Raw genomic sequence first — 17,210 nt, forward strand, 5'->3', positions numbered from 1 at the left:
AGCAGAGAGCCCGACATGGGCTTGACCTCAGGACCCCGTGATCATGACCCGAGCCGAAGGCAGAGGCTCTAACCCCTGAGCCACCCAGGTACCCCTAGAATATTTTAATATTGCAGAAATTTACAAATATCTATACAAGCAAAACAACTGTCCTTAAATTTTAGTAACCTGCAGCAATGAGCAATATTTACAGGAGGATGTTTATTCTGAATACAAACTCCTAAAACCTTCCACAATTTCATATGAAGGTATGTTATAAGGAAAATACATATATTCCAAAAGAAGATACAGATATCTGCTTCTTGATAAAAATCCTGGAAATATTTTCTCATTTTTACTACGCAGAATCAGAATTTGAAAAATAATAATCTTTGTCTTCTTCATCTAAAGACTCCATAGCATTAGTGAAAAGCTTTCCAATACCAGAATTTTCTCCTAATTCTGTAAAGAGAAATTTAATAAAGATTAGTATACTTTTAAAAGTAATTTCAAAGAAACTGAAAATAACTGAGAAACTGAATAGTTTAAGTCTGGCCCATTTGAGAGCAGTTAATTTCATGTACCATGTTAATAAAGAGGTTATCTTATAATAGATTAAGCTACAAAAGAAAAATAACTTACCTTTGTTAAACAGGGTTTCTTTCTTTGATGTTGGAGTTAAAAAATCCGTTTCAACCTGCAAGAAAGTTTATATTAATAGCAAATAGTACCTTCTGTGAATTCTGCCTCAAACATAGACAAAATAAGCATGCTTCATCCCAAGTACCTTGAACACATGCCTATAATGATACCTAATCACATTATAATTATCTGTGAAATGTCTAATTTTAAGTTGAATTTATCTGCGGCAAGAATACTTATTCAGTGTTTTTCCCATTGCTGGCAAACATGACTTATAAGAAAATATTACAAACTAATGCTGCAGAGGTGACGGGATAGTCTGTGGGCCTCTGGACAGTTGCCAAAATCTAAGTACTCAATCCATTACATTACACTAGCAGAATTTAAATTCTTGTCTAAAATGGTAACTTAAATGACAAATTTTAAATGTATAATACATACTTATTACATCAATGACTTTTAAACTTTTGGCCATGGCTGCCTATCTTTAAAAAATGAAAAGGAATAGAATAGAAAATATGACAGGGTATATCCACTATACTAAAGGTAAATATAGTTCAAACTTTTCAGATACAAACCCATGATCAGATTGTGACATAAATGTACTTTTTCTTGTGAAATGAGTTAAAACCACTATTCTATTATTTAGCTCTCAAAATCATTCAAGGACACTAAACCCATGATTCCCACATCAATGATAACCATACGTGAATAAAATGAGATTAGAAAGCCCAAACAGTTTGTCTTATTATAAAGCTGGTACGGGAAGTCAAATCTTGAAATCAGAATTTTTAACACTAAATCCTCTGCTCTTTCTGTCCTCACACACTACCTAAAAAATACTAGTCTGTGAAAAAAATAGGACTAAATCACAAGGATATTATTTTATTTCAGTAGATTGCTCCCATTTTGACACATTAAGAAGAAAAGAAATCCAGTACTGGTTAGGATGATTATCAGAAATACAAAGAAAAATTCTTAATAGGAAGGGTCCTTATAGATTTATCCATGTGAACAGACTAAGTGGATTAAGATCTTGCTACTACTCAGTATGGTCTATGGACAGCAACATAGGCATTATATCATCTGAAGCCTTAGAAATGTAGAAATCTCAAATCTACTGGTTCAGAATCTGTTTAACAAGATCCCTAAGTGACTCTTGGCCACATTCGAGTTTGTGAAACAGTTGTCAAAACAATCCAACTTTTCACTGGTGAAACAGAGACTAGAAGCCAGCCAAGTCTTTCTCACTATGATGATTCCAGATCCTTTGCAACAAACCACAATTTCATTCTCTGGTCTCAGGAATGTGGGACTGGAAAAAGGAAATCTAAGAATCATTTAGTCTGTCTGCACCCTCAATACTGGAGATTTCTTTTAAAGAATTTAGTCTCCAGGCTGATTTTAAGTATCTACCATTTTCTGTGGACAAAGGAAACCCATAGAGATTGGACAGGATTATGTAATCCCAATGTTTAGTTTACAAACTCTCTGAGAAGAATTATAATCTAGAGCAAGTGTGCAATATAAATATTTCAACATGGGTGAGGGAGGAAGAAATTGCTATAATCTGGTCAGAAGGAATATACAATCAGGAGACAAGGGGGTTCTTCATTTTACCTCCATAAATAATATTCTCTAAGAGTAACTACTTTGAGGGCAAGAACTTTTACATTTAACTCTCACAGTCTGCCATATATTATAGTTATTCCATAAAGGTGATGAATAAATGAAGAATAAATAAACTTACTTTTTTCTTGATATTGCCCCAGACAATGCCACCTTTACTTCTATGGTTTTTTTGCATACGAAAGACATATTTATCACAATCATTCCTGTTTGAATACAAAATTATAAGTCAACATTAACTATCATACTTCTCTCCACAGCCTGAATAGCAATTGACAAAATTAATTTAAAATGTGTTTTGATCTTTAAAAAGTACATTTTCTGGGGAAAAGTGTATTTTCTGGGAAGTTGATAAAGGGTTAGTATCCAAAATATATAAAGAACTTCTGCAACTCAGCACCCAAAATAGAAATAATCCAATTAAAAAACAGGCAGAAGACATGAATAGACAGTTCCCCAATGACTCCAGATGGCCAACAAACACATGAAAAAAATGCTCAACATGACTGATCATCATGAAAATTCAAATCAAAGTACGAGATATCACCTCATACCTGTCAGAAGGACTAAAATCAACACAAACAATAGGTATTGGTGGGGATGTGGAGAAAGGAGGAACTTCGTGCACTGTTGGTGGGAATGCAAACTGGTACAGCCACGTGAAAAATAGTACAGATATTCCACAAAAAGTTAAAAATAGAGCTACCCTATGATCCAGCTATGGCACTACTGGGTGTTTATCCAAAGAATACAAAATATTAACTCAAAGGGATACTGCACTGCAATGTTAAGAGCAACATCACCTACAATAGCCAAATCATGGAAACAGCCCAAGTATCCATCAATTGATGAATAAAGAAAATGTGGCATAAATATAAAATTGAATATAACCTAGCCATAAAAAAGATTAAAATCTCCATTTGCAACAACATGGATGGAGCCAGAAAGCATGTTAAGCAAAATAAGAGAAAGACAAATAACCATGTGATTTCACTCATACTTGTAATTTAGGAAACAAAATAGATGAACTGGGAGGTGGGGTGGGGAAAGGCAAACCAGGAAACAGATTCTTAACTACACAGAACAAACTGATGGTTACCAAAAGGGAGGTAGATGGGGGAGGGATGGGCTAAATGGGTGATGGGGACTAAGGAGCATACTTGTGATAAGCACTGGGTGTCCTATGGAAGTACTGAATCACTATATTGTACACCTGAAACTAATATTAATCTGTATGTTAGCTAACTAGAGTTTAAATAAAAACTTAAAAACAGGAAAAGTGTATTTGTCTTTTCCATTCTTTTTTTTTTTTTTTTAAGATTTTTATTTATTTATTTGACAGAGATTACAAGTAGGCAGAGAGGCAGGCAGAGAGGAGGAAGCGGGCTTCCCGCTGAGCAGAGAGCCCGATGTGGGGGCTCGATCCCAGGACCTTGAGATCATGACCCGAGCCGAAAGCAGAGGCTTTAACCCACTGAGCCACCCAGGCGCCCCTGTCTTTTCCATTCTTAAGACAACAGTGTACTAATGGAAATGGACAAAACGCTTCAACCTAACATTTTAAAGGAAACACCGTGTAAAAATATTCTAGGAAATTAAGGTTTTACTTATTGCTCATTGTCCCATTTGTGTTCTTTCCAATCATTATCTTGCTCTTTTTTCCAAAGTTCACTGAGACGACTTGTCCCTGGACTCCCTTTAAGACCTCTCACTCCCTTCTACTGTTCATTTCCTTCCCTATCCAGATTGAATCTTAACAGTTAGCCACTTTAAGGATATACCTGGTGATGAAAATCCTCAATTTACAGCTTCCAACTAAATGTTGAGGCGTTTCTTTTTAGTTTATTTTCCCCCTTCTCATTCTTAGCAAATACCTGGCTCAGTTACAGACACAAACTGAACCTAAACAGATTGGTTGTTCCCGTTTCTCCCTACGGTTCGTAGTCTTGCTTATAACAGTAAATACCAACTGAACACCAATTCTAATTCTCTCTCTTGAGTTCAAGATCCTTTATGATCAAATATCCTTTATGATAATCTGGAAGCAACCATAAAGCTATGACATGTTGAAATTTCTAAACATATGACTGTATTAAGGTATTAATGTGAACCACAAACACTGCTGTATAGCTAGTGAATAAGCCTGGCCAGCTGTTCAGGATCAGCACCCCGTGAGCCTGCTGTCCTGTACAAAAAAGTCACTTCTGAAGTGATAAAAACTGTTTCATTATTTAAAATTAAAAGGAGGCCTAGGAAACTCATTTTTTCAAAGTTTTCGGAGATATATTCATGATATTAATGAGTCCACCATGTGTTCCATTGGGGGGAAAAAAAAAGATGTATTGCCATCATTGTAAAAGTGATATTAAAAAAAACCCCAAAACCACCCAAAAACCAAAAGTCATTCAGTGAGGGATAATGGCTAGTGATATTTTTAGTCAAGAAATTTCCTCTCTGAATATATTATGTAAATTGGGATACTGTTTATAATCTATAATCAACTGAACATTATTCTTTGTTGTTAAAAATTCTTTGAAGGTTGGGGCGCCTGGGTGGCTCAGTGGGTTAAATTCTGCCTTCAGCTCAGGTCATGATCTCAGGGTCCTGGGATCAAACCCTGCATTGGGCTCTCTGCTCAGTGGGGAGCCTGCTTCCCACCCCCACCACCTGCCTCTCAGCCTACTTCTGATCTCTGTCAAATAAATAAATAAAATCTTAAAAAAAAAAATTCTTTGAAGGCATGATTCATAGAATATAATAATATTTTCTATATAATATATATTTAAAATATGTACAAATATATTACATATATACATATATAATATATATGTATATAAAATATATGAATATATAATTACATTATATATAATGTAATAATATCTATTATATATAAATATATAATATATATTAAATGTATTTATATATAATATGTATTCTATTATATGGACATATTATTCTATTATTCTATTCTACATATTATTCTATTATATGGACAAATTCTAATTTCTTAACTTTATTGGACATTTAGGTCATTTCCATATTTTCAGTCTTGTTTCATAATGAACATCTTTGTTCATACAGATGTACATAACATATTTCCCCAAATACATTTCCTCATAAAATGACTAACAAAATTCAAGGGCCAAAGGGATAAATATTTTAAAATTTTTGATGATTTGGCCAAAGTGCTTACCAAAAACTTTGTCCAAAATTATACTCTCCATATACTTTCACTTGCAATGAATACCAAATCAAAAATAAACCAAAAATAATTTGTGGATTGCTGGGGGAAAATTATGTTTTTACCAAATAAATGCAAATTAAAATTTCATTAAGCTTCAAGAGAGGACTGAATACTTTTTTTTCACAGTCATTATTATTTGGCTTCTGCCTCAAAACCATGGAAATTACTTTTCATAAAATCAGCATTGTCCTGCTTGACTGTCAAATGGAATGGCTTATTTTCAGGCCTCTTATTTATTACTTTCCATCTTTTCTCTGTGTTATTGAATGTTGGTCACCCCTGATTTTTCTTAATTTTATTTATATTTCAAGTAGTTCCTGTATTCACATAGTTTAAAATTCAAAAAGTTTCCCTCTTATTTTCATCTCCAAGTGATCTTAGTTCCTTTTTGTAGGGATCATTAATCTTTTCAGTTTCTTATATATTCTTCCAGATATATTTAATAAAAGGAAAGCAATTACATATATATATGTATATATACATACACACACACACATATATATGCACATATAACATATGCAAGTACACACACAGCCAAATAATTCACTGCATCTAACTTTTTTCACTTAATATATCTTGAACATTTTACCATAATAGTACCTAAAGAATTTCTTCATTAATTTCTATGGCTACATAATGTACCAGAGTTTATCGGACTAGAATTTGAGTTGCTTCTAGTCTTTTGCTATTATAAACAATACTCTAATAAGCTGTGCATTCACTATTTGAGAAGCAGGACTGATAGGTCAAAGAGCATTCACAATTTTGACAAATATTGAAAAACTGCTTCTTAGAGACACTATACTAATTTACCTTCTCACTAGTAATGCATGAGAATGGCTTTCCTTTCCTCTTAATTTTTAGGAGTGCTGCATTAGGAAAATTAGCCTTTTCCTTTGATGAATTTCATATATTCTTTTGACAGATCACTGTTTATCTTTTTTCTTCACTGTTTATCTTTTGATTGTTTATGGTGGTTGGTAGGGGAAAACTGTTTCCCTGGTTGACTTTATGATTCTTTTTGTTAGTGTCTTCTGAGTCTTGCATCATAGTTTGAAAAGACTTTTACTAATCAATGATTATCAAATAATCCTGCAAGGTTTCTTATGGTTTATTTTATAGTGTAATATGTTATGCAAAACTTTGATCCATTTGGAATTTTCCTGATGTAAAGTGTGAGCTGTGTCCCTATACTGTCCCTACTTGTTCATCCTTGACTTTTAAGAACTATTCTTTCTTGATTTTTTTCAATGATAACTCTTCTTATTACTGACATCTACTATCCAACTCATGAAATGTTAAATGCTGATGCAGAGAATTACAGTATCATATGCCTATTTACCTATTTACAGAGGCTAGCATGCCAGGACTGACATGTTGACACTGTGGAGTTTTTGCCAATGGAAAGACAACTGATGATGGAGTTGTTGGATTTTTGTCCATACTTGGCAGAATATCATCCTCTTCTGCACTATCCTGGAGACTTGGCAACTAGAAAACAAATATTTATTACCAGCCAGCAGACAACCCTAAAAATGGCATTTCTCATTATCACTAAATGTTTTTGGGTGGGCTAGTAAGTTGTTTTCCTCCTTAAATTTTCCAGCTGAGAGAACATATTTAGTGGTTACAGAACAGAGCCTTTAAAAAATTTTGGTTCTATTGTGTTAAACAGAGACAATGACGCCTATTTCTAAAAGTTGTGAAAAGACCAGGAGTCAGCAAATATTTCCTGTAAAGGGTCAGACAGTATATATTTTAGGCTTTGTGGACCTCACAGTCTCTGTCCCAAATACTCAACTCTGCTGTTGTAGCATGAAAGGGGACATAGCTGAGTAAACAATGAACATGTCTGTGTTCTAATAAAATTTGTTGTTTCTAAAAAATGTGGCCTGTCAGATTTGACCCATGGGTCATGGTTTGCTTACCTCTGTGTAAACAGAACAAAACAGAACTAATTCATTGATTATTATGCTTGGCACTTAATAGGAATTCAAGCAATATTAAACTTTTGTGTATATATATTTCCAATAAACAATTCAATCCTTAAGATTTTACCTTCTGTTACATTAAAACCTTAGAGAAGCCTGAAATGATGGTAGAATTATATAACGGATATAACTCCGAAAAGACCATGGCTGTTATGTAGGAAACAAAGTAAGAGCCTCAGATGGCTCCCTTAAAATACCTTCCTTTATTAGTGTAGGCTAAAAGACCCCAGAAAATGATGTTACTAAATTCTTAAAGCATTGTGTAGCTTTTTAGTATTGGAGATGATGTAACAATATGAAGAAATGAGTAAATTTTTTAAAAATTGAGTAAATTTAAAAACTACTTAAGTTTAGCTCACTAAAACAAAACAACTATTTGAATTTTTACACTTCAATGAGTGGTCTGTATCTATCCATTTTTGCATTAATCTTACTACTCTTTAACATTTACATTTATATTCAAGACATAGTCTCAAATTTGCAGTTAATATTTATATTGTATTTGCTTATCTTGCTTCTAGTTTGCTACTGTAAAGATCAACCTGCCATGAATATCCTTGTCAAGATTTTTGGCTTCAGGGTGCCTGGGTGGCTCAGTTGGTTGAGCATCTGCCTTTAGCTTGGGTCATGATCTCAAGGTCCTGGGATTGAGCCCCACGTTGCACTCTCTGTTCAGTGGGGAGGCTGGCTCTCCCTCTCTGCTCTCCCTCTCTCAAATAAATAAAATCTTAAAAAAAAAATAGATTTTTGGCTTCTTTTGAATTTCTTAGGATAAATTCCAATGAATACAATTAATCTAATGGTTCTTTAACAAGACCATGATGCTTTCCAAAGGGTATGATTCACTTTACATCCACTAATGTATGGCTACATCATTATCTCCACTGCTTTTGTTAGTGGATATCTTAACTCATTTTTACAAAAGAGTGTAACTTAGAATATATACATATACTTAGTTTTCTTTTGATTGTAAGCTAATATAACCACCTCCCCAAGTATTCAGTCTTTTGAAATTTTTTCATGCCCACTTTTCCCCTGCAATCTTGACATTTTGTTTTATAATTTTTAAACTTTTTTTTTTAATAAACATATAATGTATTATCAGCCCCAGGGGTACAGGTCTGTGAATCATCAGGTTTACACACTTCAGAGCACTCACCATAGCACGTACCCTCCCCAATTTGACATGTTTTTTTAAAGATTTTATTTATCTGAGAGAGAGAGACAGCAAGCATGAGTGGGGGGAAGGGCAGAGGGAGAGGGAGAAGCAGATGCCCCACTGAGCAGGGAGCCTGACTCAGGGCTGGATCCCGGGACCTTGAGATCATGACCCGAGCCAAAGTCAGACATTTAACTTAACTAAGTGACCCAGGCACCGGTTGACAAATTTTATTAATTTTAATAACACCTGAATTAATTATAAACACTGGCATTATATTTTGTAAATATTTTTTCCCAATTGCTGAAGTTTTTATTTTTTTATTTTTATTTTTTTAAAGATTTTATTTATTTACTTGACAGAGAGATAGAGAGCACAAGTAGGCAGAGCAGCAGGCAGAGGGAGAGGGAAAAGCAGGCTCCTCGCTGAGCAGGGAGCCCGACATGGGGCTAGATCCCAGGACCTGGGATCATGACCTGAACCAAAGGCAGTGGCTGAACTGACTGAGCCACCCAGGTGCCCCCAACTCCTGAAGTTTTTAATTATGATTTTTCATACTATAAAAATTCATTTATACAAATGACAAATTTATGTGCCATTAAATCCCTCCACTGTATTTACTATACAGTATGAAATAATTTTATAAGTTTGCCTCATTGCATATGAAATTTTAAATATATACATTTAGCCTATTTTAACATTTCTGGGTTTTCAATTTGGCTCTATACCCATTACCTTTGAAACTCACTGAAGTGTAGAGTCTGGACACTAATGAGAAGAGCCTGTACTGGCAGACTGCTTCCTATACTATACTTCGAGTTATGTCTGTGGAACTATCAGTCCTTGGCCTAAATATTAGGGATAAACACTAACCATATACGAAAATGAAAGACAGGGGCGCCTGGGTGGCTCAGTGGGTTAAAGCCTTTGCCTTCGGCTCAGGTCATGATCCCAGGGTCCTGGGATTGAGCCCTACATCGGACTCTCTGCCTGGCAGGGAGTCTGCTTCCTCCTCTCTCTCTGCCTGTCTGTGATCTCTATCTGTCAAATAAATAAATAAAATCTTAAAAAAAAAAAAAAAGGATGTAAAAAGTCAATATAAAGAAAGCAATGATTTCATGAACTTAAGACACTTACCAGTACTCTTTGATTCTGCAAAGGTGTCGTACTGAAAAAATCATCATGATCATCTTTTGGCAACTGTTCCAGAAAATCCCTCATTTGCTGCTTCCTTTTAAGAGTTCCCACTTTGGCAGTTATCTTAATAATTTGCTTCTTATCAGCATCAACTATCTTGCCTTAGGAGTCAGCAAAACATTTTGATAAGGATTTGGTAATTTATAGTAATGCTCTAAAGTTAACAGACTTTGTAAAATCTAAATTGTATATTTATATTAAGTAAATGCATCCTCTATTAATACATCTCCTATATAATATAAGATTCTTTCTGTATTAGGATCTATGCAATATAATTAGACCACAGAATACTCATGAAGAAACTACATAAGATCAGCCAGGGTGAGGTGGAAAAGGTCTTTACCCAGAGGGAAAGAAAGGTTACCTCCTACATTCCCTTTGCTGAATGCCTAATTTATTGATTTTGTAAAAAATATAAACCTTATTGAATTAGGACAGGGATAGAATATTTCTTTTTTTTTTTTTTTTTTTTTTTTTTTTTAAAGATTTTATTTATTTATCAGAGGGAGAGAGGGGGAGAGAGCGAGCACAGGCAGACAGAATGGCAGGCAGAGGCAGAGGGAGAAGCAGGCTCCCCGCTCAGCAAGGAGCCCGATGTGGGACTCGATCCCAGGACGCTGGGATCATGACCTGAGCCGAAGGCAGCCGCTCAACCAACTGAGCCACCCAGGCGTCCCTGGGATAGAATATTTCAAAAGCGTAGTATAAGCTATGTCATAAGCCTTGAGCAGGAATGTGTACTCCTGGGGAATATGAAAAATTAATTTGAATTTTATTATGAATTTCTAGGGGACCCTAACCAAGTGGCCTCAAATTAGACTCTTAGAAAAATAAACCAGATACTGAAATCTCTGGATCTAAGTGGAGATTTTCTAGAATAAATTCAAAGCATAAGGCTACTAAGGCTACTATTGATGGGATTAACTATCTGCATAAGATGTAAAAAAATTCAACAGATGATCTTTAGAATTCTTTCTAGGTATAAAATTTGGAGAAAATACCTGTAAGATGACAATACATAGATAAATGTATCTAGTGAGTGATTAGAAATCAATATTGAGAACTAGGAAAAAAAACAATTTACAAAGGTTACCATTTTGGCCTTTGGGACTGACTGTTTTTTTCTTAGTGACAGGTTTCTGGGATCCTTTTTCTCTCGGATCTTCCATGTATTTCCTCTGGCATTCTTCAGCAGATCGAGAACCTACAGCCATAGCTATATCTGACCAGAAACCAGGCTTGTGCTTTGGAAGAGATGCAAAAGCACTACAGAAGACCAAAACCAGTTAAAGAACAAGAAATTCAAATTAACAAAAACAACTTCCTGAATGGATACCACTAAACCAATGAGACTTACTGAGCTAAAGGAATTTTAACCAAAACCATTCTAGATAACTGGGAAGAAGAAACTATTTCTTCCATTCAGTAACATACTTGAGTGTTTAAAATATGAAGATGTAATTTTACATATCTGGTAGGTATTTTCTATTTTGTTGTATTCTATGAAACCTGAAATTCATCTCAGGTCTCTCAACATCTTTTTCCTGAGTTTAACTATCGGTGCTCTGATCTTCTGGGGGACTCAAGCATGACTAATCTTACTGGTGCTAAGTATATTGGAGAATGAGCTCTTAGTTGCTATATATTCTCAAGTTATAAATTCTTACTAAAAAGTGTTATTCTTGCTCTCAATCTATCATAATTTACAGAATACAATATTTTATATATAATTGAGGGAAATAAAAATTGAAAGAGAAAAAAAACTGTCAATATAAGGTAGTCACCAAATTTAATAAATGAGTTATATTCTGAAAGTTTACTTGTAAATATTTAGAAACTGGTACACATATTTCTGCTTTCCTCCCCCCCAACAGATTTTACATATTGTGGTTAAGCTGACAGTTCAGCCAGAAAAGATCTACTTAACTCATCAATTAACCTATACAGCATTATGCTGGTAAATTTTAAAAACCAGCCCTCTGGGGTTAAAAAGTCCTTTATTCGTAGGGTTTTTGCCAATTTCTATATGGTAAATACCTCTATTGTGGCTGATTTTAAGCTACCAACATAATGTCCCTGAATATGCAGTAAGAAATGTGTGATAAGACACAATTATACAGGATTTCCACCATATAGATATAATTGATGTAAAGAACCTTAAGGCATAGACAGTAATAATAAAATGCAGTAAAATAATTAGGAAATGATGAGTTTAGGGTATTACTTAATAAATTAATCTAATTGTAAATCTATACGAATCAGCTCTTGTGAAAGGACAAGTTGACTATAGAATACTACTCTCTCCGTGCATAAAAGGAAGACAAATACTTACAAGCATTAAACACTAATGAATGCTCCACTTTTTGCAGTTAATTATTCCACAGGTGTTCTAAAGTGAAGAACTAAAAGGATTGGAAGGCTCAGGCTTCCCTATTGTGTACATCATTAATTTGCAAGTATAGAACTGCCAGGACTATTTTTCATAATAAAAATAATTAATGCATTTAATTAGTCTAAAATTAACACATCTCTACTTTATCCCAGATAATGTTAAAAAGCAAATATAATGTAACTCCAATCCTACTTAAAACTTGCTATTATAGATAACAGGGAGAAAAATATAACTTGCGTTTATAACTCACTAGCATAAAAACCAAAGTATTTACTATGACTTTCATACTGTTGTCTCTTTTATCTTATTTTGTATTGCTCTGCCCTCATTTTCTGTACTCTGATCATTTTGGCCTTCTTTCAGTATTTGTAAATATGCTTTCTTCCTTTCCACTTTTATTCTACTGTTTTATTTAAAATGAACTTATCATGAAAATTTGGCTTAAATAATTTTTGTCTTTCAGATCTTAGTTCAAGTATCTGCTTAAGCTAAGTCAGATTACCCTGATATACTTTCATAAACCTCTTAAGAGTAATTACTTCCTAACTAGGTTATAAGCGTGATGAGGAGTACAAAATAGTGGGATGCAACTAAGAATCACTTGAGGAGGTTACATCAAATGTACAAGCAAGCAAATGTTATTAAAATAAGCAAATAGATTCACAGACTCTACCCCTAAAGATTTCAATTTAGTAGGTTTACGTGCCAACACTTTGAATTTTTCAAAAGATTCTCAGGTGATTGTTGTGCTATGCAGTCAGGATTGGAATTACTTTATGTTCTAAGAAGCATTAAGTATTATACCTAATTAAGAAAGAATCATTATATATAGTTAAGTGGGGTAGTAGGAATAAGTGATGATAAAGAAAGGTGACAGGAAGGAGTGACTGACATGTGAGATAAAATTTGAAGGATGGATAAAATATAACAGGTGAAAATATGGCAATAGTATTGGCAAAGAAATGAAGATGAGGAGACAGGACGCCAAGTTAGGGAACAGAAAGTAGTGTATTTGTAGTATGGTAAATTTCAAAGGCATGGCTGGGATTAGAGCTTTGGGGAAAAACAAAACAAAAACAAAACAAAACTAGAAAAGCAGAGCTCAAACCCAAGCATGCCATCTGTAAATATTTTAAGAGTATACAGTATTGGCACCTTAACATTTTTTTCCTAAGTTAACATAGTAAAATTGTTTTTTTGGATATGGTTTATGAATCTTAACAAATATAAAGACTTGTATAACCATGATCACAATTAGGATACATAATAGTTTCATTACACTGAAAAAAATTCCTAGCGCTTCCTCTTTGTGTCCACCACTATAACCACTGGCAATCATTGATGTTTTCTTAGTTCTGTCTTTCCAGAATGGAATTATACAGGATGTAACCTTCTGAGCTGCCTTTTCCCCCCCCCATTCAGCATGCCTCTGAAATTCATTCAGGTTGTTACATTATCAGTAGTTCTTACTTTTTATTACCCAGTAGTCCATTCATTCTAAGAGTGTACCATGACTCATTTATGTGGAAAGTTAAACAGAAATCAAGAGAGGAGCTCTACAAAACCACCCCATAAAGTTGTTTGTGAACTTCTGTGCTCATACCACAAATTTTCATATCTTTTCATTTCTGTTCAGTTCAGTATCTTTTCTCCCCCAGACCTCTTTCTCTTTGACCCATGGATTATTCACAAGTGTGTTATTTAAATTTCAACTGCTTGGAAATGTTCCTGTTAGCCTTCCTTTATTGACTTGTGGTTTAAATCAACTATGGTCAAAGAACAAACACCCTATGCATGACTTCAGTTATTTTAAATTTGTCAAGATGTTTTTATGACCTAGTCAACGTTCAATCTAGTGAATGATCCACCTATCCTTGGAAAAAAATGTATTTTTCCCCCTATTTTTGGGTAGACTATTCTATAAATGTTGATTAGATAGTTGGCTGATGGGTGTTGTTCAGTTCTTCTGTAGCCTTGCTAATTTTCTGCCTACTAGTCAATCAATTGCAACAGAAAAGCATTGAAGTTTCCAACTGTAAATGTGGTTTTACCTCTCTTTTCAGTTCAGTCATTTCCTTTTAGTTCTCTGATTTTGATTCATGTATTTTGAGGATTTTTTTAGTTAGATGCATATATATTTAAGATTGTTGTTTTCCTAGTAATTAACATTTCTCTAATTTTGTAATGTTCTTTATACTTGATAATTTTCTTGGCACTAAAATCTTTGACAGGTTTTAGTATAGCCACTTCAGCTAAGAGTTACCATGGTATTTTTCTATCTTTCCACTTGCAAGTTACCTATTCACCTCTGAAGTTCTCTTACATGGCACTACAGCAGGGATTTTTTAAATTCATGCTGACAATCTGTCTTAAATGGTGCATTCAGACCACTAATATAATTATATTTGGATTTAAATAATTTTATTAGCTGTCTGCTTTGTTCTGTTTTCTATTTCTCTATTTCTCCTTTTCTGTCTTCTTTTGGATTAAAATTTTTTTTAGTATTATATCTATAATGTATATTTGAAAATACCTCTCTATAGTCTCTTAGTAGTTGCTCTATGGATTACTACAAACATAATCATCTACTTAGAATCAATATTTTACTGCTTCGAGTAGAATAGAAAATTTACCATAAGTCTCTTCATCCTTTCTCTCTCTATATTGTTGTTTTATATATTAAATTTCATATATTCAAAATTCCACCATACAATGTAATATTGGCTATCAACCAGTAAACATTCTAAAGAATTCAAGAAAACAGTATGTTGTATTTACCCAGATAGTTACCATTTCTCTTGTTATTCCTTCATTTCTGATATTGACTGTCTCCTTCATCATTTCCATTCTGTTCCTGAGCCTATCTACTAAGTTTTTTATTTTGATTATTCTATTTCCCAGTTATAAAATTTTCATTTGAGCCTTTTTGTCTTCTGTCAAATTTTCTGAATTTCTGTTCTTTTCAAGAATGGTTGCTTTTAGTTCCTGGAGCTTTTTAAAAATTTTTGACTAAAGAATTCTGTGCCTTTATTGGCCAAACAGGCTACATGAGAGGCATGAAGCAGGAGGAGTAGATGGCTCTGAAGCCAGGCCTGCAGTGCTTCACAAGCTTGTAGGTGGTGAAGAACTTGCTCAGGTAGTGGCCAATCATCTCCCGCTTGATTTCCATCTGGTTGAAGGTCTTGCCACTTTAGACCCCCCCACCATTGCCCACCATCTTGGGCATGGTGATCATGTCCTGCAGGAGCACCTCGGGACTATGCCATGGCGGGGGAGCTTCCTTCTTGGTCTTGCACAGGTGCTCCAGCAGTGAGTATGGCTTCTCCCACAAACTCCAGTTTCATCTCTGCTGCGGCTAGGCACCATACATCATCTGCAACAACCTCCTAGGACTGTATAGCAGCTGGTCAAGGTCTGCGATGCCAAAGATGAACTTGCAGAAGGTGTGCTTCTGCTGTTCCACATCCACCATCTTGTCAGCTCTTGGGAAAGCCTCCTGGACAATTTAATACACCTGCTTCAGAATCTTTTCAGATAATTACAACATCTGTGTCATCTCAACATTAGCTTTTTTTTTTTTTTTTTAAATAAATCAAAAATTTCCTGTTTCTCTGTATACTGAGTAATTCTGGACTATTTCCTAGGCATTTTGAAATACTGTAAAACTTTTGGTCATGTTTATCTATGGAAAATGTTAATGTTTTTGTTTTAGCAGGCAATCTGGTTGTAACCTGAGCTATAAATTCCAGTCAGTCTTTTGTGGTAGTAGTTTCAGTATGTTCTATTTTTAAAGCTTTGCAGTGCTATTAAAATATCCTGTGTGGGGGATACAAAGTGGCTGGCTGGCTTAAAAACTGGGTGGCACTCTACCTCTCAGTTCAGTTGTCAGTCTTGGGTATACAGTTTAGTATCAGATCCTCACATTTGCAACTTAGGGGTGAGCTCAAAAGTTCATAAACAACTTTATATAGGGTTGCTTTCCCTAGCTCCTCCCTTTGCAATTTTTAGTTCCCCAGGGTTCTTGTTTTTGGTTCTCTGGCAGAAACCTAGCGCTTTAGTTACCCAGCTCTGCAGTACACTTCATACAACTATCTTTCTGCAGTGCCAAGCCGAAAGGACAGAAAGAGAAAAATGCCAACACAGGTAGCTCTACCTTTTTCTTTCATGACCTGAGCTGAAGGCAGACACTTAACTGAGACACGAAGGAACCCCAGTTGCCCTCCCCTTTTGAGACCTATATGTAACTGGAGGAAGGTTTCCCACTTTCAGAGCTTTAGGTCCGCGTGGGCCCCACATGCTGCTGTGATTTTCATCCTTGCAGGATTACATGGGGACTGTGATGTAAGGGAAAGGAGAAAAGAAAAAGAGAACTGGGGGACTACTTCTACCGTTGCTGAGTGCTAGTAGTCCCTTTTCCTTCTCCACAAGCCAGAAGTGGAGGGCTTTTCTTTGAACTCTTAGTCATGCCACAGTGCCCACTTCTACATTTTAAGTGGCCTTAATCTAGGTTAAGGAATACCAGAGGGAAAACTAGAATTATGTCCTCACTTCAGTGGTACTTAAAATTCTAGTCTTTCCAAACCAGTCTGCTACTATTTAGCTTCTTGAGTCAACAAAAAGCTGTTCCATGCATTCTGTTCACAGTTGCACACAAAAAAACATTAGAATGTGCTTTCCTTATCTTTTTGGGAACTGGAATCTTAATTTCATTCTTAATGAAATTTTTAATTTCATTAAAATAATCATAGATGCAATGAATATAGAGTAAAGGTTGAAAACCGTTATGATAACAAAATGATGGGATACAGCTGGAAAGGATAATTAAAGTAGAAGTACTGTATGCTGTCACTGCAAGACAGAAGGATCTCTATATAATTTGAAGATTAGTAAGAATGCAGGGCAGGTTTCTGATGTTAGAAGCACAGCATTACATTACATTAAAATTAATCTGGAGATACATAAAGCTGATTACACAGA

At 34.8% G+C, this 17,210-nt stretch overlaps 1 protein-coding gene across 2 annotated transcripts in view; it reads right to left on the reverse strand.

The window, feature by feature from the left end:
- Nucleotides 1–36: 36 nt before the first annotated feature.
- The window catches only part of MIS18BP1 (MIS18 binding protein 1), a 47,454-nt gene continuing 30,280 nt past the window's right edge, over nucleotides 37–17,210 (reverse strand). Inside the window, exons 11-16 of one of the 2 annotated variants that reach the window (XM_032344140.1) lie at nucleotides 10,935–11,107; nucleotides 9,782–9,942; nucleotides 6,837–6,985; nucleotides 2,372–2,456; nucleotides 622–676; nucleotides 37–441 (exon numbers count right to left, since the gene is read on the reverse strand). In XM_032344140.1, coding sequence (XP_032200031.1) covers nucleotides 338–441; nucleotides 622–676; nucleotides 2,372–2,456; nucleotides 6,837–6,985; nucleotides 9,782–9,942; nucleotides 10,935–11,107 — 727 coding nt within the window. In that variant the 3' untranslated portion in view covers nucleotides 37–337. Of the gene's footprint in view, nucleotides 442–621; nucleotides 677–2,371; nucleotides 2,457–6,836; nucleotides 6,986–9,781; nucleotides 9,943–10,934; nucleotides 11,108–14,687; nucleotides 15,730–17,210 lie in introns of those variants that run through there. The other variant, XM_032344141.1, reaches the window with a different exon arrangement.

The sequence above is a fragment of the Mustela erminea genome, chromosome 5 (genome assembly GCF_009829155.1).
Source record: "Mustela erminea isolate mMusErm1 chromosome 5, mMusErm1.Pri, whole genome shotgun sequence".
NCBI classification, from domain to species: Eukaryota; Metazoa; Chordata; class Mammalia; order Carnivora; family Mustelidae; genus Mustela; species Mustela erminea.